The sequence below is a fragment of the Macaca mulatta genome, chromosome 15, assembly GCF_049350105.2.
Source record: "Macaca mulatta isolate MMU2019108-1 chromosome 15, T2T-MMU8v2.0, whole genome shotgun sequence".
Lineage (NCBI taxonomy): Eukaryota > Metazoa > Chordata > Mammalia > Primates > Cercopithecidae > Macaca > Macaca mulatta.
Genome location: NC_133420.1, coordinates 99,519,783 through 99,547,074, shown reverse-complemented (window position 1 = coordinate 99,547,074; position 27,292 = coordinate 99,519,783). Strand labels below are relative to the sequence as shown.

At 41.1% G+C, this 27,292-nt stretch overlaps 1 protein-coding gene across 2 annotated transcripts in view; it reads right to left on the bottom strand.

The window, feature by feature from the left end:
* The window catches only part of PGM5 (phosphoglucomutase 5), a 180,062-nt gene that overhangs the window by 16,661 nt on the left and 136,109 nt on the right, over positions 1 to 27,292 (bottom strand). For both annotated transcript variants that reach the window (XM_077966189.1, XM_028835225.2), the window contains exon 11: positions 17,262 to 17,396. In XM_077966189.1, the coding sequence (XP_077822315.1) occupies positions 17,262 to 17,396 (135 nt within the window). The remainder of the gene's footprint in view (positions 1 to 17,261; positions 17,397 to 27,292) is intronic.

Below are 27,292 nucleotides of genomic sequence, written 5' to 3'. Positions count from 1 at the left end.
GTCCTTCAGTGGCCGGATGGTGGAGGCTCACCCCACTACCTCCTTTCAGACCTACCCATGGTGAGGTTCACCCCAGGGTGGTGATGCTGCTTCTCTGGGAGAGGAGTTCACAGTCTCTCTGTACTTCCCACAACTGCCACCCCACAGCCTACTTGAGGTAACTAGTTACAAAGTAGCACAGTGGCATTCTCCAGCTTCCAGAGGGTACAGCCTTATAAGAAAGGACTAGCCCTTGGGAAAGGATTTGGGGACATAAAAGGGAATAGGAGGACTGAAAGAGAGACCACACTTCCTACTAGTCTGGAATTGTGGGGCTTGAGGACCGCCTCTGACAACATTCTTAGAGGACAGATTAAGGTGCATTAACTGTGCCAGATTGAAGATGGGAACGCTGGTCTACTCCAATTTACTTTTCATAGGTGGGTGAGCACCCCATATTTTTTGAAGGCACATAATAAGGACCTTAGTTAAGGTCTTGGACTCTGAGGCCCAAATGTAGGTTCAAATACCAGTGACACTGTTTAGAAACAGTAGATTGTTCAAATTCTCAGGGCCAAAGTTTTCTTATTTGTAAAACATGGATGGATAGCATGACTACCTATAGCATTGGATTGTGGTGAGAATGAGATATAACACACACAAAACACATAGCATTCTGCCTAGCCCCCATACAGGGCGAGCACTGATATGTCCTGATGAACACTATTAACACTATTATTATTACCACTATCATCATCGAAGCCATAAGCCTGACTTGCTATTAATAAAAAAGAAGGCTACAAGTAAGTGGACCTGCATACCAGTCCCAATAAGCTGACCTTTGGTAGATAGTCAACAACCCTTCTAGCTTATGTTTATTTGCCCATAAAATAAAGTTCATGTTATCTTTTTGATAAAAGATAAAAAGAGATTAAGAATGTTGAGGTGTTCCCAGCTCTTGGAGTGAGAAAGCCACTCAACTCAGAGGCAACATCTGTGTCAGCGAGAGGGTTAGTGACACACCCAGTGGAGGAAAGCTTGCCTGCATTTTTGTGTGCACCATGCCCTATATATCGAGCCAGAGAAAATACAACCAGATTGCAGTTGCATAAGACAATGTTGACAAGAGAAGGAACAGACATCACAGCTTTTGAAACACATTCCTTAAGGGTGTATCAGATTCCAAAGAAGTTAGCAAAGACTTCCACATTGAGCAAAGCAGAGTGGCAGAGTTGAGGTGAGTAGCAGAAGCAAACTAGAAGAGAACTTCTGCCACGAGGGCCACCTGAGTCTTATGGAGGAGGCAGTAGTGGGACAGTCATTAACACCAGGCACTAAAAACATGGAAATGAGCCCTGTAAATGAGGAGAGACTCTTCCCCACAATAGAAAGACTATTAGTGAAATTAATGGATGGTTAATGCACACTTTATGAATGCAATTTTGACAAAGGAACATGCTCTTTTATGGCCTTTGCCTTTAGACTCTGCTGCCATTTAACCTAACATATTTAAAGTGTTTTAAATAATTGACCTTTTCCTAGTAATTGAAGTTGTGCTAGACTGTCTACCCACAATTTTAGCAAGGCTTTGTGCCTTGGCAAAATCAAATTAGAACTTTCTTTAATTCATCCACGTTTATTTTGAATCTCTCAGCTCAACTAGTATAATTGTGTGAAGAAAACAGTCTAACACTGCTGAGTTGATATTGAGGAAGGGTTTCTACGGAGATGCAAATTGAAACAGATTTTCTTGTTTCTTTTTTTGTTAATTGACCTGAGAAGCAGGAACAAGTCTTTAAGGATCTTGGCACATTTGTCTGGGTTATTTTCTGCATGTTTTATGATTTTCCTAAATGAGGAAGAAATAGAGGCCAGGCACCCCTATAAATGCATCCTATTTGGTTTGGCCTTAGAGGGTTTATCTGGTCTGGAGACAATGTCAAGCCTGCTAAGCAGAGGTGGAAATAAGGATCCCAAAGGTCATCCATCACAGGACTTCTCACACTTTTATTTTTCTCCGTTTTTTTTTTTGTTTGTTTGTTTGTTTTTTTGAGACGGAGTCTAACTCTGTCACCCAAGTTGGAGTGCAGTGGTGCAATGTTGGTTCACCGTAACCTCCGCTGCCTCCCAGGTTCAAGCAATTCTCCTGCTTCAGCCTTCTAAGTAGCTGGGATTACAGGCACCTGCCACCATGCCTGGCTAATTTGTATATTTTTAGTAGAGAAGGGGTTTCACCATGTTGGCCAGGCTGTTCTCGAACTCTTGACCTCAGGTGATTCACCCACCTCAGCCTCCCAAAGTGCTGGGATTGGAGGTATAAGCCATCGCAGCCAGCATCCGTTTTCTTTTTTTAGAGACAGGGCCTCCTTCAGTTGCCCATGCTAGTCTTCAACTCCTAAGCACAAGGGATCCTCCCCACCTCAGCCTCCTGAGTAGATGGCACTCTGTAGGCTAATGCCACCACGCCCAGCGTTAGGACTTCTCAAACTTCAATGTGCACATGAACCACCTGAGGAGCTTGTTAAAATGCAGGATCTGAATAAGTAGATCTGGGCTGGGGCCAGAGATTCTGCATTTCTAAGCAGCAACCAGGTGATGTGGATGGTCCAAGAACGACCCTTAGTGTAGCAAAAGTATAAAGCACTGTTAATAACAGGGTAAACGTACTTTCTTTTAAACTTTTTATCGACTCTTATCCATTAAAAGGAAAGCAAATTCATAATGACTGTAAATTCTGAAAAACATGGGTTGATATGAGTCAGAGCCAGCGGCTTGATTCAACAATATAGAAACACTTACATGGTCAAAGACAGTGTAAAATGTAAAACCGGGAAATCTTAGTATATCATCAAAGTCTCTTAGCTTTTGTTAGACACCACACCGACTGTCCTGACTGTAATTCCCAAGAATATAATTAAAAGCAAAGAAACAGAACAAAAACAACACAATTGCTACTTCCTAGGGAAATGGGGTGAGATTCCTTGGAGACTGGGTTTGAGGATCATTGTTAATGTGACTGAAATGCACTAGTACATTGTTACCAGCTCCCAGAAGCCCCATTCACACGGGTATGCAATGTCACAGCACTCCCTGGCTTGGGGTGACTACTGAAATGTCATGTGTTTGCTTCCCATTCTTTGTAAGAATTCACCAGGGCTCATATTTATACTTTCTTTCTTCATCCCATTTATCCATTAATGTTTTCCCCTTTTCTTCTGACATAGTGCTGCTCTTTTGAAAATCATGTGTAAGCAATTGCTTTAAAAAGAAAAACGAAGAACCCTTTTGACAAGAAACAAAAGACCTGAAAAAGGAATTTGATTTCACAAATACAATCGTTTCCCTTTCATGTTTGGCTGCAATCAAAAGCTATGGAGTTCAATCTCAGAAGCCTAATGCTGGAGATTTCCAGAGAGATTTGATATTTTTTCCCCTAAAACTTTACAATTCATCTATATATACAAATATACACAAATACAAATGTAATTTTAAATTTTACAGTGTGGATGGCTTAGCCAAACTCATGTTGATGCATGCTGTACTGAATGTAATCAGAAATTGTGAATAATGTGTCATATTCAGAAACCTATAAGGCAAGGGTCAACAAATTATAGTCCTTAGGCCAAACCCAGGCCACCACCTGGTTTTGGTGCAGCCATAAAAATGGTTTTTATGTTTAACGGTTGGGGAAAAAAAAAAGATTTTGTGACATGTTAAAATTATCTTAAGTCAATTACAGTGCCTATAGTTTTATTAGAATATAGCTTCACTAATGCATTTATGTATTACCTGTGACTGCTTTTGTGCAACAGTGGCAGTTGAGAAGTTGTAACACAGACCATACGATTAATGTTACGGGTTGAATTTGTCTTCCATAAGTGCATATGTTGAGGTCTAATTGCTAATAGCTCAGAATGTGACATTATTTTAAGATGGGGCCTTTACAGAGGTACTCGTGTTAAAATGAGATCATTAGGGTGGGCTGTAATCCAACATAACAGGCGTTCTTATTAAAAGTGGAAATTTGGACCCAGAGACACACAAGAAGGAAGATGATATGAAGAGACACAGGGAAAAGACAGTCATCTATAAGCCAAAAAGAGAGGCCTGGAACAGATCAACAGATCCTTCGCTCACAGCCCTCAGAGGGAACCAGCTCTGTCAACACACTCACCTCAGACTTCTAACCTCCAGAATGAGAAACAAGTCTTGTTTTGTAAGCCACCCAGTTTGTGGTACTTTGTTACATCATCCCTAGCAAACTAATACAGCTAGCAAAGCCTAAACTATTTACTCTCTGGGACTATTCAGAAAAAAACTTGACTCCTACTCCAAGGAACCAATTTTTCTGTTTAACCCCTTGAAGCCAGAGAGCACATGCTTCCTGGCTAGTCAAGAAACTTCAGGGGTCCTTTCTTCAATGAACCTGCCTTTCATCACACACCCACTGCAGTGTTCAAGCCTTTTCTCTCTGGTAAAAGAGCTTGGAACAACCAATGGATTGCACATTATTTGGATGAAATGAAATCATTGAACAACCCCTACTTACTACCTCTTACTCCAAGCCAGGAAGGTAGTGAATTTGTTCCACGAATGGAGAGACAAGTAGAGAAACTCCACTTCATCCTTGAACCTTCTGACAAAGCATGGTACATCTAAAATGCCATGTCATGAGAGCCCTGGGAGCTCTCAGAGAAGACCTAGGTTTTTAGAAGCTGTCAGTTGTCTTGGGACATTTCTCATGGATCCAGTTTGCTCTCTGAGATGATAATTTGGAGGGAAAAGGACAAGTCAATTGCAATATAAAACAAATTGCTAAGTAATCTGGGAATCTTTTATCCACGTGTGATAAGAAAACCGGTCAACACCATTATTAATAAAAATAATGGTGGTGAAACCCCTTCTCTACTAAAAATACAAAAATTAGCCAGGCATGGTGACACATGCCTGTAGTCCTAGCTACTTGGGAGGCTGAGGCAGGAGAATTGCTTGAACCTGGGAGGTGGAGGTTGCAGTGAGCTGAGACTGCACCACTGCACTCCAGCCTGGGACAGAGTGAGACTCCATCTAAAAAAAAAAAAAAAAAAAAAAAAGGCAGAAACAATAACATTAATGACAATAAACATTTATTGAACATTTATTCACATGTCAGGTATAAACCAAAAATATAATTCTAAGCCCCAAACTAACTGACTGGACATCTCCCTGCCCCCCATTATTGGCCAAAAGGATCCCGAAAACTAGTCCAGGTTGTGACAGGAAAAGGGGATAGCATATGCCTCAATATATCCTCCTCTCTGGAGCTTAGGTGTTGACAGTTAGAGATTCTAGGACTGACAGAACAGACTCTTTGCAGCAATAAGATACCAAATTCCAACCTGACCCTGATACAGCATCAGATGACAGATAACAGGCACTGAAGGAAATCAAAGCATTTTACCCCAGAATATATTTCTTGGACATAATTTGGAATGGTTCTACAAAGCCATCTTTTGTGGGGGAAATCTGCCTTCTGTAGAGAATCCCTGTCCCTTGCTAGATCTTTTCTGGAGAGTCTGACACCCTTTGAGGTCTAATAAGAGATATTTACCATCTATTCTCTCTGAAGCCTGCTACTTAGAGGCTTCATCTACATAACAAGAACCTCAGCTTCCACAACTTTATCTTAACTCAAACATTTGTTTATACTGACTTTACCTCTTCTGACAAAGCTTAACTTTTTCAACCAATTGCCAATCAGAAAATCTTTGAATCCACCTATGACCTGAAAGCCTCCCCTTCTTTGACATGTCCTGCTTTTCTGGGCCAAGCCAATGTATGCTTTACATGTGTTGCTTGTGTCTTTGCCTGTAACTTCTATCTCCCTAAAATGTATGAAACCAAGTATAAGCCAACCACCTTGGGCACATGTTCTCAGGACCTCCTGAGGCTGTGTCACAGGCCATGACCTTTAACCCTGGCAAAATAAAACTCTAAAATGATTAAGGCTCATCTTGGTTGTTTTCTTTGATTTACACAGGCATTGTGCAAAACTCTTTACATATATGAATTACCTGATTTAATCATTACAGCAATATAAAATAAGAAGTATATCTATCTCAATTTGACTGATGGAGAAATTAAGTTGCCCAAGATCACAAAACTGGAAAATGGCAGAACTAGGACTCAAAACAAAAATAGTTGATTTCAAAGCCCAACGTTTGTATCAGAGGCCATCCAGCCTTGATGGTATGCGAAAAAACCAAAATCTTCTTGGGCTGCTGCCTAACAATTTTAGCCACCTGAGAAAGTAACAGTGGTTTTGTCTTTTCCTCTGGCTGTTAAGCTGGCGTTTTCATTCTAATGCTTTGACATCTTAGGGCCTGGCTGACTCTGGAAGGTTTTGTTCTTCCCAGGGTTAGCTAATTCTTAGAGACAGCAAACAGCACACCCTGGAGCTTACCTTTCAGATGCAAACCAGACACTTCCTTTCTCAGCCCACACAGGGCTCTCAAACTTGGGCCACTATTTCTCTGCCCTAACCACCCCAAGGCTAGGTACCAGGCAATTAGGGACAGTCCCTATGCCCCAGAGCCTGCTGAAATTATTCAAACAAGCTAATCCTAAACCTGCTCACCATGCTTTACCTTGCCTTTCCCACAGAATCCCCAAAAAGGCTTCACCCACATTTTCCCTTTGCTCATTCTGCCTCCTGTCTGACCCTGGCGCTTACCTGTGTGGCCCTGTGTGGCGTGTTGTGCTCCCTCCTCTTGGGAACTGTGAGTAACAAACTATCAGTCATCTCAACATCTGTGGGCCTCCCCATACCTGAATAATAATGAAGTCTACATTTTAAGCCACTCTCTCAGCCTCATCTACCTTCCATCTCATATCATGACGGTATAGTACACAGGCCCAGCCTGCCAAAGTATGCCTCATGTGATGATTTGTACCAACAAAAATGCTCAAAAATAAAACCAAAAACACAAACACGACACCAAAATTGTACAAACCTCTAACGGCTTTCCCTCCTGCCCAAGGCTTAAGCATTCTGGCATTGAGATGCTCCTCCCTGGAGTTTGTCAGGCCTGCCAGCATTCCTGGGAGTCAAAAACAAGGGATGGGAAACTCCCTCACCTGCATCTGGAACAGGAGTTCTCATTCTGGGATTAGGGCATCGAACTTAAAATCAGCCAAGAGTAGACAAGAGAGCAAAAACAGCCACATTCTCCCCTTGACAGCTCAGATCCTGTATTCTGCATGTGAATGAAGCATGACCATGGTGGGAAGCCCAGGCAAAGCTGCCTCCAGATGCTGGCTAATTGCACACACTAGTCCAGAGCTTCCTTCTGAAGGCCACAGCCAACCTCCAGGTTCACTGTCAGTCCCCATTTGTTAAGATACACTCTTATTTATTATATAAGCAAAGCAAATGATTTACTGTACACCAAGGAAGGACACCACTTCAAAGAAAACCGGAATCACCACCAGTTCATGAGACCTGGGTAGCTTTCTCCTGAAAGGCATGGAAACGTGATTGTGCTGTGCATCTGGGCTGGAACAAAAAGGCTGCTGGGAAAGGCAGATTGTGCTGGACACAGCTTGTCAAACCCATTCATCTGGCAAGAGAAGTGATGACCAGTGACCTCTGGACTTGTGTGACTGCTGCAAATTCATTCATGCTCCTTTTTCAGGCTGAGTAAACAAGATCCAGCAAGACTCGGTGATTTGTGGATATAAACATCGCTGGGTTAACCAATAGCTGGTTAAGCATGTGCTTTAGACATGGTAAAACCGGCACCAAAACAAAAGATGTTTTGGTAAGAAGCTGATATTTAATATTTTAGAAATTAGAATAGCATCATAAGGAAAAAATCAAAATGTTTTTAGGTTTCCTTATATTTATTTTTAAAGCTAATTTTGTTTTTTATTTTAAACAACATATAAGAAAGTAGGGAGGAGATATAATTTTTTTTAAGAGTTCAGGCTTTCTCAACTGTAAACCAAACTTGACCCAAAGCCAGGATCAAGGCATGCCTTTTGGTTCTTTAGTGTTCTGTTCTTAAGACCACTGGTTCTCAGGATAAGCTGGCGATGCCGATATTCTTGCAAGATTTGGAATTAAGGGCCTCTTTTGTATATATTGCCACGAAGGGACATATGAGATGGGCTCTGTCTTTGGGATTAACATGAGTGGTTCATGGTGGCAGTCCATAGTTTCCCACAAGTCCCAGACTGTGTGTAGTGTGGCACAGGGCTTCGCATACTCAGTACCTTGAAAGGAGATCTGATCATAATGTTTGGCCAAGAAAAAGGCTTATAGTCATAAAAACTCTAAAAAATCCTGGTCTACGATAGACACTAGGCCCTGGCGGAATCTCCCAGATTCCTAACCAAGGGAGTTTTTCACATGCCATCAGATGACCAACCCTCCCAGGGGTGTTCTCAGCTCCAGGGAAAACAATATGTAGTAATGGCAGAGTATGAGTCCAGATTTCAATATCTAAGGGAGGAAAAGAAGGACTGTTTGCCCCGGTGTTTTGTTTGCCTTTTCAGAAAGTACTCATCTAAGTAGAAATAGAAAAAAACCTATACATCTTTGCATCTTTCCAAGTTTAATTCCCCTCCAAGAGCCAGTTATGAAAACACAGCCATATTAAATTCCTTAATTCCTTTCTACACCGCTAGAGGGAAATCTAACCCACCTGACCAGAACTTGTTTCTTCTTTAAAAAAAAAAAAAAAAATTATAATTACAGAACTAAAATTTTAAGACTGACACTTACTTTGAGACATTATCCTGCTCAATACTTTCTACTCTTGCCCCTGTTTTAAAATTATTTGAATACATGTAGGCAAAGAGACTTAGAAAAGCACAAACCAGCCATCCTAATTGGGCAGGAGGCTTGACAGTTGAGAAATTGTTCTAACAGTCAACCTGAATCTCTTCCAGTTCAGCTTGAGTTTATTTCCTCAAATTACATATTCATTAGTTATGGAGAACAGCTGGTCCTCTTTCCCAGCCTCACATTATTCCTTAAATTCCTGAAGACCTCCAAGTCACGCCTCTCGTCTAAAGCGGAAAGAGCCAGCTCCTTAACTTGGTCCTAGAGGTTAGAGCCCAACTCTTCACCAAGTGTTTCTCTTCTAAACTCTCTCTTCAACACTTTGCCCTCCCTCATAGCTCCAAAGTGCAGCAATACCGACCAAATTCTGAGGAGAAAAATAAAATGAGGTATTTCCTCATGTTTTCCCTCATACATATGGCTATTAATATATCCTTGCTCAGGTTTTCTTCTTAAATAACAATGTTTTTATTTATTTTTAAAGCTGAATTTGTTTTCATTTTTAACTACATATGGGAAAGTAAGGAGAGGAGATACAACTTTTTTTCAGGGTTTGGGGGGCTATAAACTGTAATCCAAAGTTGACCCAAAACCAGGACCGAGGCACAACTTTTAGCTCTTTAAATCACATATACCTGGTATGGTCCCAAAATCATGCTCTCATACACACATACATGTACACACATATACAAAAATCTTTATCTTGTCGTGAAAGTACATGGCTAAGTGAATGAGGATTTGTGTCACTTCTGAACTCCATTCTGTTTCTCTTTCACATCATGTGTATTATATTCATTTCTAATTTATTCTCCAAGTTTTTGACTACTCACTCTAGATCCCCTATGAACTAGAAAAGATATCCAATATTTATTTAGAATATTATTTCCACAATGTTTCTAAATCCTATTCATTGCTAATTCAAAATTAGTACAGAAAACGGGTTGTTTTTAAGGCACTGTTCACTTTTATAACTGTTGTTAAAGGAAAAACCTTAAACAAATTTAAGAGTTTAACTGAGCAAAGAACGATTCTTGAATCAGGCAGCCTTCAGAACCAGATAGGTTCAGAGCAACTTGGAGCTGCCACGAGGTCAGATAACATTTATGAACAGAAAGAGAAAAGTGAAGTACTGAAAGCAGAAGTGAGGTCCAGAAACAGCTGGATTGGTTACAGCTCAGTTTTCGCCTTATTTGAACACATTTTGAAAAAGTGGCTGCCTGTAATTGGCTGAAACTCAGCCGCTGTGATTGGCTGAGACTCAGCTACTTGTCACAAGAGTAGGTTATAGTCTGTTCAGTCTGTTTACACATCCAGTTAGGTCATAGTTCACTATGCATGGAAAAACCTTTAGGCCGAACTTAAATTATGTAAGGAGGCAGCTTTAGGCTAAATTTCTCTTAACAGTGTGGAATAACAAATACATTTGGTGTTTGTCCTCAATTTCTGGCACAGAGCTCCTAAAACTTTTGGAACGTCCTGAATGATAGGAGTGTCCTTTGTTATTATTTCAGCCACAGCAGACTTTATGCTAATGAGGGACTCTTGGTGAGCCCCAACATAGTTTCAGGTGGAGGGCTGGCTGCCAGAGGAACCAAACAGGTGGCTACAGGGCTGTAACGTTCAGCCCCACCCCGTGACCTACAGGGAGGGGAGCAGGGCTGGAGAACAAATTCAACCATCAAGGGTCAATGATTTAATCAACCGTAATTACCTAGTGAAACCTCCATAAGAACCCTTCAACAGGGTTTGAAGAGCTTCCAGGCTGGTGAACACATCAAGGTGCTGGAGGGTGTCTTACTCAGAGAGGGCATGGAAGGAAGCTCCACACTCCTTCTCCACACCTGGTCCTATGCATTTCTTCCATTTGGATGTCCTGGGTTCTAGCCTTTATAATGAACCAGTAATGCTAAGCAAAGCACTTTCCTGAGGTCAGTGGGTCATTCTAGTGAATTATTAAATCTGAAGGGGGGTTGTAGAAAACTCTAAATTTGTAGTTGGCAAGGCAAAAATGTGGGTAGCCTGTGCACCCTATTTGCAGCTGGCATTCCTACTAGGAGCAATCTTGTGAAACTGAGCCCTTAACCTGTGGGGTCTGGGCTAAATCCAGATAACATCAGAACTGACTTGAATTGTTGCACCCAGTTGGTGTCAGAGAATCATAGAATTGATTGATATGAGGAAAAAGCCTCTCAATAACACTGAACTGAGGCTCCAGAGGTAGCCTTGGACTCAAGCACAAGTAAAAAGAAATTCTCTTCTGGGCCTTCAACGTTAACATGGGCAACATGGATTTTGTTATAAGAAAGAGTTAGTTTGAACCTCCAGTCCAGAAACTACCCACTCCATGAATCTGAATTGCTCCCTGACTCAGTTTCCTTTCCTGCAAAAGCAGGATAATTCTGCCATGGGGCCACTGGAACGATGAATAAGATAAAGGATGTTTCTAGAATGGAGCCTGCATATTGCAGGGACCTTAAAAATGGCATTTATTTTATTCAAAACCTCAGTCATAGGAGGAAACCCGATGATAGCACAAACATTCATCCTGAATACAGAATATTTCAGCTTCTTGTGTGATATAATTGGGCTGAGATATTCCAAAGTAATTAATGGTCAATATTGCAATAATTTGGCAAAACTACATTGGGCATTTACCACATACCAGGTGCACTGGGGCTACAGGGAACTAATCTGACAAAGTCCCAGCCTCCTGGTGCTTCTATTCAACTGGGTGGAAACAGACAATAAAATAGAATAAACAAATATATATAGATAAATATATATACATATATGTAAGATGAGGATAAATGCCATGGAGAAAGCAAAGCAGGGTAGGGAGGTAAGAAGTACCTGCATGTGAGGGCTATTTTATATCAGGTGGCCAGGGACACCCTTACCGATAAGTAAGGAGACAAGTCATGCAGATGTCGGAAGGAAAAGCATTTCAGGCAGAGGGAACAGCCATCATAAATAACACAAGGCAGAGCGTTCTCATCATGTTCACCAAACAGCAGTTGGAGTGGAGAGAGAAGCGGGAAAAGAGATAGGAAATGAGGTCAGAGGGAGAAGGGGGCCATTTCCAGTATGTCGTTCAAGATCACGGTAAGGGTTTGGGCTCTTCTCTGAATGAGGTGGAGGGGAGGATTTTAGCAGAGCTATGAGGTGGTCTAACATGTTTCAGGAGAATCACTCTGATTGCTATGCTGAGAACAGGGTGGGTAGAGAATGGGCAAGTGTGGAGGGAAGGAGACCAGTTAGGAGACTATGTACTGTGCTAGAGAGAACAGTGCTTGGCCCTGGGTGGAAATGGTGGAGGTGGTAAGATGCGGTCAGATTCTGGGTGTGTTTTGGAGGTCACATTGATAGGATTTACTCTTGAATGAGAAGGACTGAGGCATGAAAGAGAGGAAAGAAGAAGTCAAGGCTGAATCCTAGGGTTTTTTGGCTTAACCATTTGGAAGAATGGAACTGCCATTTACTGAGATGGAGAAGAATGAAATAAGCAGGATGCTGGAGTTTGTTTTGGAGGCGTGCACAGGAGGCTGGTGGGAATTCAGTGTTGCACATGTCAAGTTGGTGATGTCTATAAGACATTCAAGTGGAATCCAATAAGCAACATAAATAGAAGTCCAGGAGACAGAGATCAATGTGTGGAACGGTATTAAAAACAGGTGCCGCTCATTCTACAGTTTTAAAGAATTCAAGGTCCTGCTGCTAGCACTTCACAGTTCACTTAGCTCTTTGCTATTCAACGGATGGCTCCTGGACCAGCAGCAGGGAGGCTTCTAACAAGGCTTGTAACAAGCCTGGGAGCTTGTTAGAAATGCAAAATCTCTGGCCCTCCTCATACCTGAGTCAGAATCCACATTTTAACACATTCCCAAGGTGATTGACCGGTAATTAAAGTTTGAGATGCACTTGTCTAATTAATATCATCCGGGAAACTTTTAAACATCTACAGGTCCCACCTCAAAACAATTAAAGTAGAATCTCTAGGACTGGGACCAAAGCATAGGTACTTTCACCAAGTTGCCTGAGTGGTTCTGATGTGCAGCCTGGGCTGAGAACCACTGAGCTGACTCTTCTTATTTCTGTATGTTCCCTCTTTCAAGTTTCGTTGCTAGTGTTCTTAGAAAGCCATCTCCACAGAGATATGCAGTTCTAAGAGAGGATGCACGCTGGTAGCTAGAGTAATCATGTCTCTTGGTTTATTGGGGACAATCTAAACATAATTACAGTTATCTTTCACTCACAAAAGTACAGATCCCCAACTTTTGCTAGTTCTACTTAATGATTTTTCAATCTTATGATGGTGTAAAAGCAATACACATTCAGTAGAAACCGTACTGTGAGTCCCTATACGACGATTTTTTCACTTTCAGTATAGGATTCAATCCATTTCATGAGATATTCAGCACTTTATTATAAAATGGGGTTTGTGTTAGATGATTTTCCCCAACCATAGGTTAATGTATGTTCTGAGTTTGTTCAAGGTAGGCTGAGCTCAGCTCTGATGTTCCGGAGGCGAGGTGTATTCAATGCGTTTTCAACTTATGATGGGTTTATTGGGGTGTAACTCTGTTGTAAATCTAGGAGCATCTGTATTCTGGTTTAGATTACAAATCATATATTCTCCCTATGTAAAACAAAATGGCTCTATACTTTATTTCTGGATTACAAAGTCTTATTAAGAACAGGTAGAACACAATGACAGATGACCTTTGGTTTGACAGGTGAATAAATATGAGGGACCTGGTGCTTAGGTATTAGTCGTTAAAGCCTTCTAGGTACAGCTTATCAAAAACACATACTTAAAGCCGGGTGTGGTGGTTCACACCTGTAATCCCAGCACTTTGGGAGGCCGAGGCAGGTGGATCACTTGAGGTCAGGAGTTTGAGACCAGCCTGGCCAACATGGGAAACCTTGTCCCTACTAAAAATACAAAATAAGCCGGGGATGGTGGCAGGCATCTGTAGTCCCCGCTACTCAGGAGGCTGAGGCAGGAGAATCCCTTGAATCCAAGAGGTGGAGGTTATAGTGAGCTGAGATCATGCCACTGCACTCCAACCTGGGCGACAGAGTGAGACTCTGTCTCAATAAAACAAAAACAAACAAATATTTAAATTCCTCAATTTTCAGGATGACTGGGGGAAAATCAGGCCCCTCCCGAGGACTGGGGTGCCATGGGGTGTGACTGTATTCTGCAGTGAAAGTACTAAAGCCAGGGGTTGATTAGCCACAGGCTGATTATCAGTCTGTGATTTTCCTAGCCCTTAACAAAACTTCTCCTTCCTTTTCCTTTTGGATCTTCTATTGTTCCTTAACTACTCCACCCACAGGCTGAAAGGGACAAGGGAAGAAGGTCAACGAGAAGCTAATTTAGCAGCCCTGCTAATAAATTGGATGGGAAATAAAATGGAAACAATTGTACTGTTTCTGGTTACCTGTGATTTTAAACGCTTTTGGCTCATTCCTTTTTCCAAATGATTACCAGCTGGTTTGAGGGTTCATTGAAGGCCTAGTGATTGCTGATAAAATTAAAATAAACTTGTATTTTAAAAACTAGGTAGTCTTCCAGCAACAAGCCTTTGGAAGCTTTCCTTCCTGATTTACCAAGGACACAGAGTGGGATCAGGGCAAGCACCTGCTCATTTCATCAGGGCCCTCCCCGGCCCATTCTCTCCTTACCACCAATTTGTAGGCACACATGGATAGAATTTTAAAACAATATTTTTGATGTAGATAAGAAATTATTTGACATTAACTTAAAACAAATAGCATAATCACTGTTCTACAAAAGGATGCAAATGGAAAATCTACATGTGAAGGTATGGTCTAAATGCATATAGATTATATCACAAGTTTTCCTAATTGCATCACTAGGATTGTTATGAGTACGTCTGCAAGGCAATCAGTGTAAATGTTTAAAATATGCTCTGTTCACATGTGTTCAAAATGTCTGGAAAAGAAACTATCCATGGGCAAAGTAAAATAGCCAGATGCTAATAAGCCAGTTGAAGGGAACTCTCTGTTCTCTTGCAAAATAATTTGAGTGTAGATGGCTATTGAGTTAGCATGGGTAAAACATTAAAAACTCCCTGTTGAATTGGAACAAGATTCACAATGGAATCTTTGCAGATTAGAGAAGGTGGAAGGGGTTCTTTCTGTAGCTGAGAAAGCAACACAAGCAGGTCTTTCCAGTCAGGCCCTGATCAGGAATAACACTAGCGGCTTCAGGAGTACATCTTACTTTGATCTCTGTTCACAGTTAATCAAAGGCTTTTTGGAAGGCAGAAGCAGGTGGTCCTGGAAAGCAACCTTATAAGGAGCCTCCAAAATGCTCCAACTTAAAGGCTTAGGTAGAGTTCAGCAGTAATTAAGACAGGTTGGCCTGCTGAGAGAATCTTGCTTTCCCTTAGGTGGTTAGATTTCTTTTAAAGTCTTACTCTATGATATATCCTGACTCAAAGCTATTATGCAATAGGGCTTAAGTTGGTGAGTGAATGATGTATGGTATTTTAACAAGGAGTTCTATTTTAATATAAAACTTTTAGCTAGATCATGTGCTACATCCTTGGGGGCCCATCTAGCCAGGTCTAGGAAAACTCTTGTTTCTGAGGAGAAGGGAGGGCAAATCAGCAATTGCAACAGGAACGTCAGTGAAGGGATTCACCAACCCTTCAAAGTGGCAAATTCGTTCCACCAACAGGATAAGAAATGTGCAGTCATGGGGACCAAAACCAGCATGACTTATGTTTCCTTTACTCACACGACCTTCTAAGAGTAAGCCGATGGAGGTTTTCAGCTTCAAAGGAAGCCTGGGCGGGGGGGGCGGGGTGGGTTGGAGGATCAAAAGCACTGCTTTTGTGGACTGCCTCAGGGAGGGACTCATGTGTGCATAGGATTGTTGTGACACTTGTCTAATGGCCTGGTCTCAGTCCAGCGTGGAAGGTAAATAAAAATAAGCAAATATCACAACCACTTACCCTGTGCAAATAGGGAAAAGAATGTTGAGGAAAAAATAGCCCGGAGTCAGAGTGAGTCAGAGTTGGTGAGGCCAGGAATATCATTCCTCACCCTGTACGTAGCTCTGGACTTTTAGGCCCCTGCTTTAATCTCCCTCCCCAACATGAGATGTAGAATAGTGTTTTATTCGGAAAGACAGGGTAAGCCTCAAATTCTTGCATGATTTGGTACTATCTTGGGCGAAATGTACTCACTAACAAATTATTTGGCAGAGTTTGGCCCATCCCCTGCATGGAAGGGCTAAGATCCTGAGAGGAAAAGCCAAGGTCTTCATGCTGGCCACATGCTTTGCCCACTCATGCTCTTGGTTAACCCTGAGAACAGCTCTCAGCCCCCTCCAGCCTCTCCTGTCCCATCTAGGATGATTTTACTCCAGGCAGATCTCCTGGCTGCAGGGGTAGGTGTAAGGATCTTAGCACCCATTATTACCAAGTTCTTTGAGACTCTCCAAAGAAACCGACCATGAAAAAAAAAACACAACAACAAACAAAAAACAAAACAAAAACAAAACACTAAACTACTGACAAAGAAAGAAGACCCTCCCAGGTATCTTACTCCATCAGGGCAAATTATAGCCAGAAATTCTGAGCACCTCTAAAATCAGTAGCAGTGAGTATTTCTCTGTTTCTCTACTTTTCCACAAAGGAAGTATGGCAGGTAGAACAAATGTTTTCATCTCAAAAAATCATCTTATCAAGGACCTTGCTTTGAAACCTGGATTGAAGACCAAGAAGGCAGGAGCAGCCAGCTGTATAGCTTGAAGTACCCAACATTAGAGTGGGTTGTTTCTGGTATTAATTAATGTTGCCTGGAGCGTTAATGCATATGGGAGTAGAGAGGCTTATGGTTGTGTTATTTATGATTTTTCCGAGTTCTTAATTGGCCTTATTGTTGAAAACATGAGAAGATTTTGCCAAGCACAATCTAGGTTAGCCTTGTTAATGTCCTTCCTTAACTTAAAAAGCCACCGATATCCTCTCCTCTCAGAGTAGACAATATAGCAATCTCAGAGACAGATCCCATCTGTATTGGCACCTCAAGGTCATGGTCCAAATATCTGGAGATTCAGAATTTACATGAGCATAGTCAAGGCTCTGAGAGTTTCACCAGTTTGACTCTAACGCTTAATTTCCTTGTCTATAAAAGGTGCCTTTTCTTTACCCCAATTAACAAACCACTGAACATCAAGAGAGGACAGTTGTTTGGGACATGCTGGTCTAAACAGATTACAAATCGATGCGAGAGAGCAATTTTTCTGTTTCAAACACTATAATGAATGAATTAAACTTGCTTGGAGTTGCACCGAGCTTGTCCTCCAGCTGAAATTATCACCTACCTTTCCAGAAGGTAAAATAGCCCTATTAAAGCCCCATGGAGCTAAATTTGCCAGGAGCTGCGAGACACACTGCTGGGAGCACAACTGTTTCTGTACCTGTGGCTCCTGGTCATGGCCGCTGGGGTCCCTCTCGTAGCTCTCTGCGTACAGTCTGAGGGTGGCCCGCACACCACTGGAGGAACTGAGCCGGAAGATGAGCCGTGACGCATCCGAGAAAATGATCCTCAGGCCCTGAGACCGAGAACATCCAGAATGGAGCAGTGAGCAAATGAATACACAAGTAATAATCATTAATACCTGTCATAGAAATCAGCATGTTTTTATACCTCAACACAATCAGAATCAAGACTATTTATATATTGGCTCTGGACACAGGGCATGTGATGAACCTACTTAGAGTTACCCATTTGTCTCTTTATTCTACTTCCATTGCTTTGTGGTTAATGTGGGGAAAGAGGAGCAACGCTGTGAACAGATACTCGAGTTCTCTTGGGCTGGTGATATGGGAATCAGAAAGAAGTGGAAGTCACAAGGATGAAATGATATTCAATAAATATTCCTAGGGCCAAAGTTTGTCCCTTGTAAATCTGTGGATGCAGTGAAAGTAGGCAATTTGTCTATTACAGTAAGATGGATTGCCCATATTAAAGTTACCCCGGCATGAGGTTAGGCTGCAGGTTCCTCTGCTGGCAAGGGAACCCTCCAGTGAAGTGCCCAGGGCTGGAGCCTCAGCTAGGCTCTGAGGGTTGCCAAGTACACTGCCATCCTTTTGTCTCTGTCCTTTCTTCCATCAATCAAGAAAAATGACAAGTCTCAATTATTTTAGGAGGTTTATTTGCCAAAGTTAATGACGCACACCTGGGAGACAGGTCTATGCCTTTCTCCGAAGATGATTTTGAGGGCTCCAAATTTAAAGCGGAAAGGGCAAGATATTGAGAAGTACACAATTTTCATGTAAGAGGTGGGTAGGGAAAAATAGTCATTCATGCCTTTGGTTCATTGAAGCTGCATTTTTTTTTTTTTAAAAAACATAAGATGACACGGACAAAGGAGGCAGAGGAAAATTGCAGGGAATCTGCATTTTACATAAGATAACAGACAAAACTGGGCCAGGGGGAACAATCAGATGTGCATGTATGTCTGGCAGGCCAGGGGTGGCTGCACCTATAAACTATCAATTTGCATTGTCATGGTGAAATTTTAATAGAAAATTTAGAGTAAAGATCTTTACTCTAGAGTAAAGATCTAGTAGCTCACCTGGAATTCCCTTGTGGGCAAAGCATGGGGGAGGCACTTAGCTTTCATCTTGTAGTCATCTTATTTAGGAACCAAAAGGGGGAGGCAGGTTTGCATGACCCAGTTCCCAGCTTGAATTTTCCCTTTGGCTTAATTTGTTTGGGGGTTCCAAGACTGAATTTCCTTTCACACTTCTTACCTGACTTCTTCTTTGGCCTGACCACCAGAGTGGGGTGGGGTCAGAGCTGTGGCCTCACCTACTAGTGCTGCCTAGGATTAATTCCTCATTGGCTCAGCACAGCTCCATTCGCTATATATCTCTTCTCAGTAGAGGCAGGGATATTGTAAAATTATGACCATAAGATCATACTGTGACTTCTGTTGAAGGAAATGAGTTCTCCTAAGACAACTGATAAGGTAACTCTTGTAAATAAGCAAATTGGCAGGGGCCAGGGGAAGGAAGAGGAGGGAACAAAATAATATATCTGATGACTTGTTATTTTGGAAAACTTAGATGTCTCAGGAGACATTGATATCAGGCATTCTCCCAAAGCAATTTATCCTTGAAATTTCTCTGGCCTCAAGTCCTGTTTAAGAATAAGCCATTAGTAAAAAAATACATATACCTGCTGCATATGTGACTGCAATTGTTTACCCCCACCCCCATCTGGTGGTATCTGCTAGGGGACACTATGGTTCCATCTGAGTGGCTTTCTGCTTTTAAGTTTCTCAAATAAATATTTTAAATTCCCAAATAAAAAGCTTCAGTTTCTTTTGGAGTGGTTCAATGTCTGCCACAATTTGTGTAACCAAAGGGAGCTATCTCCCCTACTGGCAACCAATCACTCTGTAATACTGGCTTTGCAAACAGGATATTATTATCCAGGATTTATTCACTGGGCAAACATTTTAGAGCAGCCCTTATGGATTAGGTACTGCACTAAATCCTGGGTATATGAATATAAAGACACAGTAATTGCCCTCCTTAAGCCTGGAGTAGTTTATTACAACGAACAGAAACTGCCTTCTTAACCACCTTATGCTGCTGGAGAGGTGAATAGTTACAAAATTCCAAACGGAGCAAGTGAAGCATTTACTGACTGTTTACAAATCCCTGTATTTCAAATTATGTTCAAACTGACAATAAAGCCCCAAAGATCTCACAATTATATTAATATTCATAGCCTTGTTTTTACAAACTCTTTTGAAGCTGTTACTTATGTTTAAGCCTACATTCCCATTGTCACTACACATGGCGCATGTGACTACATAACTCTGCTCAGAACTATGGCTTACCCATAAATTGATTAAAGCAATATCTAAGGATGAGGTCCTAACCCACCTGTTGCAGATTCCAAGTCACTTGGGGCTACTTCTTCTGATGAGCCCCTGGACTCAATCCTTTAAAATACCTCCCATTAAACAATTAACCTCTCAGATTCATTTTTGACCAGTGAGGGGGAAATTTAAGAATTCAGGTCATACCAAACTATAAACATGTGTTGTCTGCTCATAACTAAGCCTTTTAAAAATGAAATAATGTTATTGTTTTCCCCTGTGGTTAATTATAATGTCTTTGACTGTACTACATGCTACACACCTAGAAGATTGTTAGAACTTCTGTCTGGTAGCCTGGAATAGATTTCTCACTTGGAAAGGTGATGAAGATGTGAATAGCAAGCATCAGTCACTGGAAATGGTCCAGCATCTTCCCTCTTTCCTAGGAAACCAACCATGAGATGTTAACTGAGAATCCGTGTTGCTTTTCAAGACCATTCCAGGTGAGGAACATCATAATTCTTCTTCTCCACAGGGAATGGAAGGGTTTCTTTAGAGCCAGCCTAGTTCTGTGCTGCAACAATCTCAGCACCATGTCGGCTGAGGGCCCCTTTTATGTGTGAATAGCTGTATTGGATTGCTTTGGGATCTGCATGTTCTTTCAACGAACATAATGAATTTGCAACCCAAACACAAGCCATGTTCTTTCCATCATGTGCCATCACACAATAGCATTTAAACTATGAAGACAAAGTTACCACTGACCAAGACTTGCAAAGTTACCAATTGTTCCTGAATTTCAATGAAAGAATACCAATAATCGCATTTATTTTTTAGGTTATACCGGGGTTGGCACTATGTAGACTGTAGGTAAGAAGTTGACCTGCCACCTGCTTTTATGAATCAAGTTGTATTGGGGCACAGTCATGTCCATTCATTTATATCTTGTCTATGGCTGCTTTTGTGCTACAGTGGCAGAGATGAATAGTTGTGGCAGAGATCATCTACCCCCCAAGGTATAAAATATTTACTACCTAGCCCTTTACAGAAAATGTTTGCTGACCCCTGGTATAAGACATTACATTATTCACAACATAGAATACTTGCCCTTTATCCCTGCACCAGAAAATAGAAAATATAACCATTTGAATTATCCAAATCTCAGTAGAGAGAAATTATGTTTATGAAGATTGTTATAAGGATATAAAATCCCTCCATTCCCTGGTGTTCCAGCTTCTAGTCATAGGTTCATCTGAACCTGTATTTGGCTCAAATCAATTTACCTCTCACCACCTACTGCTAACATAAATGAATTTATTAAATTGCACTTTAGTTTTATGTTCTCACTTTCATTGCAGGATGCTACAAGCTATGTCTTATAAAATCCACTTTTGTAGTCACTAGCAGAAATATTGTTAGAGGCTGTATGAAGCTCTGCCTGAGACATTTCTTCAAGAGCCAAGTATTAGGAAAGCCTTTCCTTCCCTAAGGAACTTGTATTCTTTTTCTTTCTGACAATAAGAACTCTGCAACTAACCACATTTCCCTCTTCGATATGGCTGCCAGGATACTTAATGCCAAATTTGAGGTTCAGCCCAAGTGGATCCTTATGACTTGCATGACTATAAATTTTTCTTCTTCTGTTCTTGACTCTACTTTTACTTATATATTCCCTAGTCTTGATTTATGTTTCTTATTTATATTCTAACAACTTCATTATGTGTGTTTTTGCCACCACAAGTCTTGACGAAACAAGGCTCAGTGAAAATGAATAAAACAAGTTTCCACTGCAGTGTTAATCCTAAAATTTTGGACTTGCTGAGTTATGACTTTGGGTTCTTCATTAGCTAACAAGCTCTGGGAGGACAGAGCCTATATACCTCGTTCATTACCATTTTATCCACATAGCTTTGGACAATGCCTGGCACACAGTAGACCCTCCATAAACACTTGTTGAATGAATGTCACTGCATGTTCGACAACTAAAGTGAGCACCACTGCAGTCCCCCTGAGGCAGTCTCAGAGAGCCTCCCTTCACATTTAGCAAGGATCCAGAGGCTACATGAAAACACGTGCACATTCTTCATGGTGAACTAGAGCTGATGTATCTACCTTGAAGGGTGGTTGCAAAAGATAAACTAATAAATAGAAAGTGCCTGGAATAGCATCATCATGGCAGGGCTTGACTGTTGTTTACTCCTCTGCCATTTCTCAAGATGTCCTGAGACAAGGGCCAGTTTTGGCTAAAAACAATGGAGTTGAACCATGGTGGGTTCTTGTCCCCAGAAGTATGGTCTTAGACAAACCATTAGCTCATTAATTGCAAACTGCTACCTATTGGAATCAGTGGGAGGTCTTTAAAAAATGGTGCCTGGCTCTCACCCCCAACATTGTGATTTAATTCTTTTGGGGTGTCACTTGGGCATTAGGATTTTAAAAGCTCTCTGGGTGATTCTAATGTGCAGTAACTAATTGCAATAACCTCTTTTTTCTGGGCCACTTGCCTCATCTATCAAGTGACTGGACTGTGCTACATGTCTGTTATAAGGAAGATCCCTTTAGGATTTAAGGTTTCATACATAGGCTATCACTGCGCTGGGATCTTAGGAGGGCTGTTAACACAGTGAGGCTAATAAATCAACTTCATGCCACTGAGTCCTGAAAGCTTCCTCCTGGGGCCTTGTCAGCAGCAGAACTACCTCTTGAACCATCTGACATTATTATTATTTTTTTTTAGCACAATCTTCGAAGGAATTCCTGGAGCAACTGTGAAAGAATTCATGATATCTCCCTAGCCGCAGCAGCTAGAGTAGCCAGAATATCCAGGATGACACACAGCCACACACTCAAAAAAGGGAAAAATATGCTCTCCTTTATTAGAAGAGAATGTTAGTTATATGGTGGGGAGGAGGGTGGGTATCAAAAGAACACTTCAGTTCCAGCTTAGTGTTTTCCTTCCTTTTAAGTGCCTGTGGTTGTGAGCTTTAATGATGACAATGGAGTTCTGCTCACCTTAGCTCTGTCCCAATGAAGAATGGTTGTTAAAGGATTTCATATCCCTTGTCCATATGCAGCTATCTCCACACAAAAATCCTCCAGTGTGCTTCCAGTTATCACTGTGGCATCTCTTTTTCTCCCTGGATTTGCCCCCTCTTTGATTTACTGTTTATGAAGAGTCAGTTTGGAAATGGTACAAGAATAGCAACTGGATAAACTCAGGCTAGAATGCTGGCTTGATCACTTTTTAGCTGGTGGTCTTGAGTCACTTAAGCTCTCTAAGCCTTAGTTTCCTAAAAAGCAGATGAAAAATAATACAGCCTAGCTTATTGGGTTGTTGTGAGTGTCAGATCAGAAAATGTATGTGAGAAGTGCTTTGAAAATTATCAGTATCACCATATAAATATTATTCTTATGCTAAACTTTTAATCAAAATGGTGCTATGCACGAAGGCTTTAGTTAGTGATCATTTGCAAAATATGAAAGGTTGGAAAATTTAGGGTGTAGCACCATTTTCATTGAAAGTTGTTGGCTTGTGATGTGATGGTGCATATTTATTTATTTTTAAATTAGGCAGAATTAAGGTTGATTTTAACTTTGCTCTGCCCTCTGAAATCACTACTAAACTCATGGATCTCTTGCAATTTATATTATCTTTACCTCTTATTGAACTGGCTTATTCCTTCATAATTGGTCAATTTAGACCCTTAACATCCTGAAAGAAGGATCTTAGAGTCGTTCTTGCCGATTTCTCTTTTTATTGAAAAGAAAGAAGTTAAAACACTTGTCAAGGTAACATATTTAGTAAATGGAGGAGCTTCATTTACTTCCATGTAGGTCTTCTGACTCTAGGCTTACAATTTGAGGTTGAACCATATGCAACTACTGATATTCATACATTGCTTTTCATGCGAAATATCTGAAAAATATCTTGTGTTTTGTATTTTTCCCAAAGCTGACACAGAGCCTTATGCAGAGTAGGTGTCTGATAAATGTTTCATAAATAAGTGTTAGAGTTTTTACTGTTTTTTTTTAAATTTTTAAAATAAATCCTTGTGTAAATCAATACAGGGAAATCTGTAAGTTGCTAAATGCACACGGAGCTGCCAGATGTTAGTTTGGAGACTGTAGGACATGTTGCAGCCAGGCAGGGAAGGGTGAACTGTACATTACCAACAGTTATTTGGCAGCATCGGACCTAGTCAAATACTGACTTAGGATGAATTCCAGGGAAAACAGCATATGGCCCTGCAATCTGGTGCAGTGTCGCATATATAGTCAGTTGGCCACACCAGGCATGTGAACCTGGAGACAGGATGGCCTTGGAAGAGAGAGACTCTGCGAGCCTAACTCAGATGTTATCTCCCACAGGAAATCACAACGATTTATCTGGAAAGCGTCAAGGTGAAGATACTGCTTTGTAACATCTGAACCATATTTTGTAGAAGCGGGCATGCAGCCTAGAAAGCAGGAGATTTGGATTGAACAGACATATCTTTCCACACACACCAAAAAAAAAAAAACCCACCTAGAATTACTCATTTTTCTTTAATTCATAGAGTTACCTGTGAGCATGAGTTCAAAAGTGGTTGAGCAGGCAGCAGTCAGTCCATAGGGTGCTTTTGTGTGAGTGAAAAACAGGGGCCCCCTCTCCCCCCAGCATGGATAAATTGCAGAAAACCATCCTTCCTTTGGCTGGCTTGGACTTCAGCTTCTCCTTCCCCATTAGGCTGGGTGCCTTTGTGCAGTGTGCTGACTGCACAGCCATACTCAGCTGCCCTGCTCTTGGGAGCAGTTCTCACCCAGTCTTTTTTTTTTAAACCAACCAGCTCTCTTGGGGGCTAACAATTGCAAAGAACTATCTGGGGAAGTCAAGGTCAAATGACTCCTTACATGTTCTTTTAAAGCACCCACCTGGAAAAGCCATCCTAGGTGATGAGAGGGCTGCTGAAGGCCAAAGATTTGAAAGCTATTCTTCATCCAAATTCCAACTCTCAAAACTGGAACAATGGAACAAAATCATGCACGTTCTATTTCCCCATTTCTTTGGCCAATGACTGCTGATCCCTGTTCACACAATATCTACCCCAGTTCTGGGATATTTTGGAGTCAGACACACTTTACCCAGACAGCAGCATAGCTTCCTCCCTTAGTTCCTGTGATCATTTGCAGCTTTTCCCTTTTATATTTTTATTTCCTGGTGAAGCTCACCCACCGACAACACAGAGACATTAGTATTCCAATAGAAAGTCATCATGTTGCCATTCTAGAATGCTTACATGTTTGCTACACATTTTAGGACAATTTTACTACTGACACTTTAGACAACAGTTCTAAAAGAATCAACTTATACCAGGATAAGGTAATTCTTTATAACAAAACTCCAGTTAACCAGAAACAGGGGGATAAGAACTTCCTGACTAACCAGAAACAGTGTCTCCCTCATTCTATTATCTTTCTTGCCTTTTTTATAATTTGAGATGAGATCTCACAGTGTTGCCCAGGCTGGTCTTGAGCTCTTGGACTCAAGCAATCCTCCTGTCTCAAGTAGCTGGGACTACAGGCATGAGACATCACACCCAGCTTCCCATTTTATTTTCAAATCAGCTGACAGGTTTGCACTGAATATGTGTTTGGCCTTCAGAGGACAAATAGGAAAATCACAGGAAAAGTGGCTAATAGAAATTTTTTTTTTTAATTCATAGTTTTCAAAATGTCCTAGCACAAGGCATAGTTAGTGCAATACAGAGCCTGACTGTCTTTATTTTCCCCAACCACAGTGTTGTAGAATGAGCACTGAAGTTGAGAATCCTAAACACAGTTATTGTAGCATCCCATTGAGAATGCCTATAAGAAACCTTGGCTCTTTATCTGGAGAGCTAAACAACCCTATAAACACCACATTGGACTGAAGAAAAGCACAGTCTGATAAAACGGTTTCACCTGGGCTGCCTTCTACCCATTTTTCAGGGTATGGCTTAGATATCACCTCCCCATGGAGAGCTTTCTAGAGCCATAGTCTAGTTCCCCCTGCCATGCATGCCAAATAAGTTCTTCCTCTGTAATATTGTTCAACAAACTCTACGGTAATTAGAGCTTAATATCAATGTATCTTCCCTACTGCATTTTAAGCAGCAGACAGGAATCTCAACTGTCCTGAATACTGTTGTATCCTCGGTGCCAGTGAGCTGACTGGCGTCTAGTAGGTGTTTGGTAAATATTCACTTAATAGATGAAGATGTAAATGAATCCACCTTTAACAACCTTCACCATATTGGACTAAGTTAGGAAAGGAATATATGTTTATGGCAGAGATTCTTTTCAACATCACAATTTTCAAAGAAAAGGATTTTTTTTAACCCACATCCAATCACAATATACTAAATGTGATAATAGCCCATTCACTTAAACATTTCTGTGACTCAGTGTAGAAGGGCTATTTGTGGGTATGCTAACTTTCAGATTTAACCAAATTCTATAGGTAGGTTAATCAGTTTGACTAAAATGATTTCTGAGACTCTACTTCCAGATGCGCAAACCACACTCCAGCAAATGGCACTCCAGCAAAAGGGACAATGATAAATTGTTACGATTACAGTCTCTCAATTACTTCATTGATTAGAATGTTATCAAAGTTGAAGTTGAGGCTGGGTGCAGTGGCTCATGCTTGTAATCCCAGCACTTTGGGAGAACGAGGCAGGCAGATCACCTGAGGTCAGGAGTTTGAGACCAGCCTGACTAACATGGTGAATCCCTGTCTTTACTAAAAATACAAAAATTAATCAGGTGTGGTGGCACACACCTGTAATCCCAGCTACTGGGGAGGCTGAGGCAGGAGAATCACTTGAACCCAGGAGGCGGATGTTGCAGTGTTGCAGTGAGCCAAGATTGTGCCACTGCACTCTAGCCTGGGTGACAGAGCAAGACTCTGTCTCAAAAAACAAAACAACAACAACAAAAACAAAAAGTTGAAGTTGAAAGTTGACTAGCTAACTCTGAAGAGAGAAGAACTCAATCTCAAAGCTTCAGATTCTTCAGTTGATACAATTCAGTTGCTTTTATACAGTGCTGGGGACAACGTCTTAGTGAGCTTCTTCATATTTGTTGACCAGGGGTTGGTAGCATCAAGGTACATATTAAAACACCACATGCTGGAAATAAAATGTGATTTTGAGATTGCCAATTTACTGTTTCTAAATACTGAAATTAAAAAGAGCAGACACCTTCTTGCAAATTAAAATAACTCTAAAAGAAAACTGACTTCAAAATCAGTCTTCAAAGTGTACTTTTTCTCTGAACTGAATTCAAATGGTTTTTTTTTTCTGGGTTAAGGACAACATCAAAATGTTTCCATGTAACCTGCTTAACTTGAAGAGGTATTAATCAGCTCAGAGTGAGCCTGACATAATCAAACTGGACTTGGCTTTCCACATCAGCTAACTGGTATGCATTTATTTACATTAGCTTTTTAACCATCAGCTGAACTGTTACTTGCAGATGACTTCAGCACTGGAAGAGTTTCATGATTTTTGAGCTTGTTAGATAGAAATACAGGAGTCGGTTTGGGAGGCTGAAGTGGGTGCATCACTTGAGGTCAGGAGTTTGAGATCAGACTG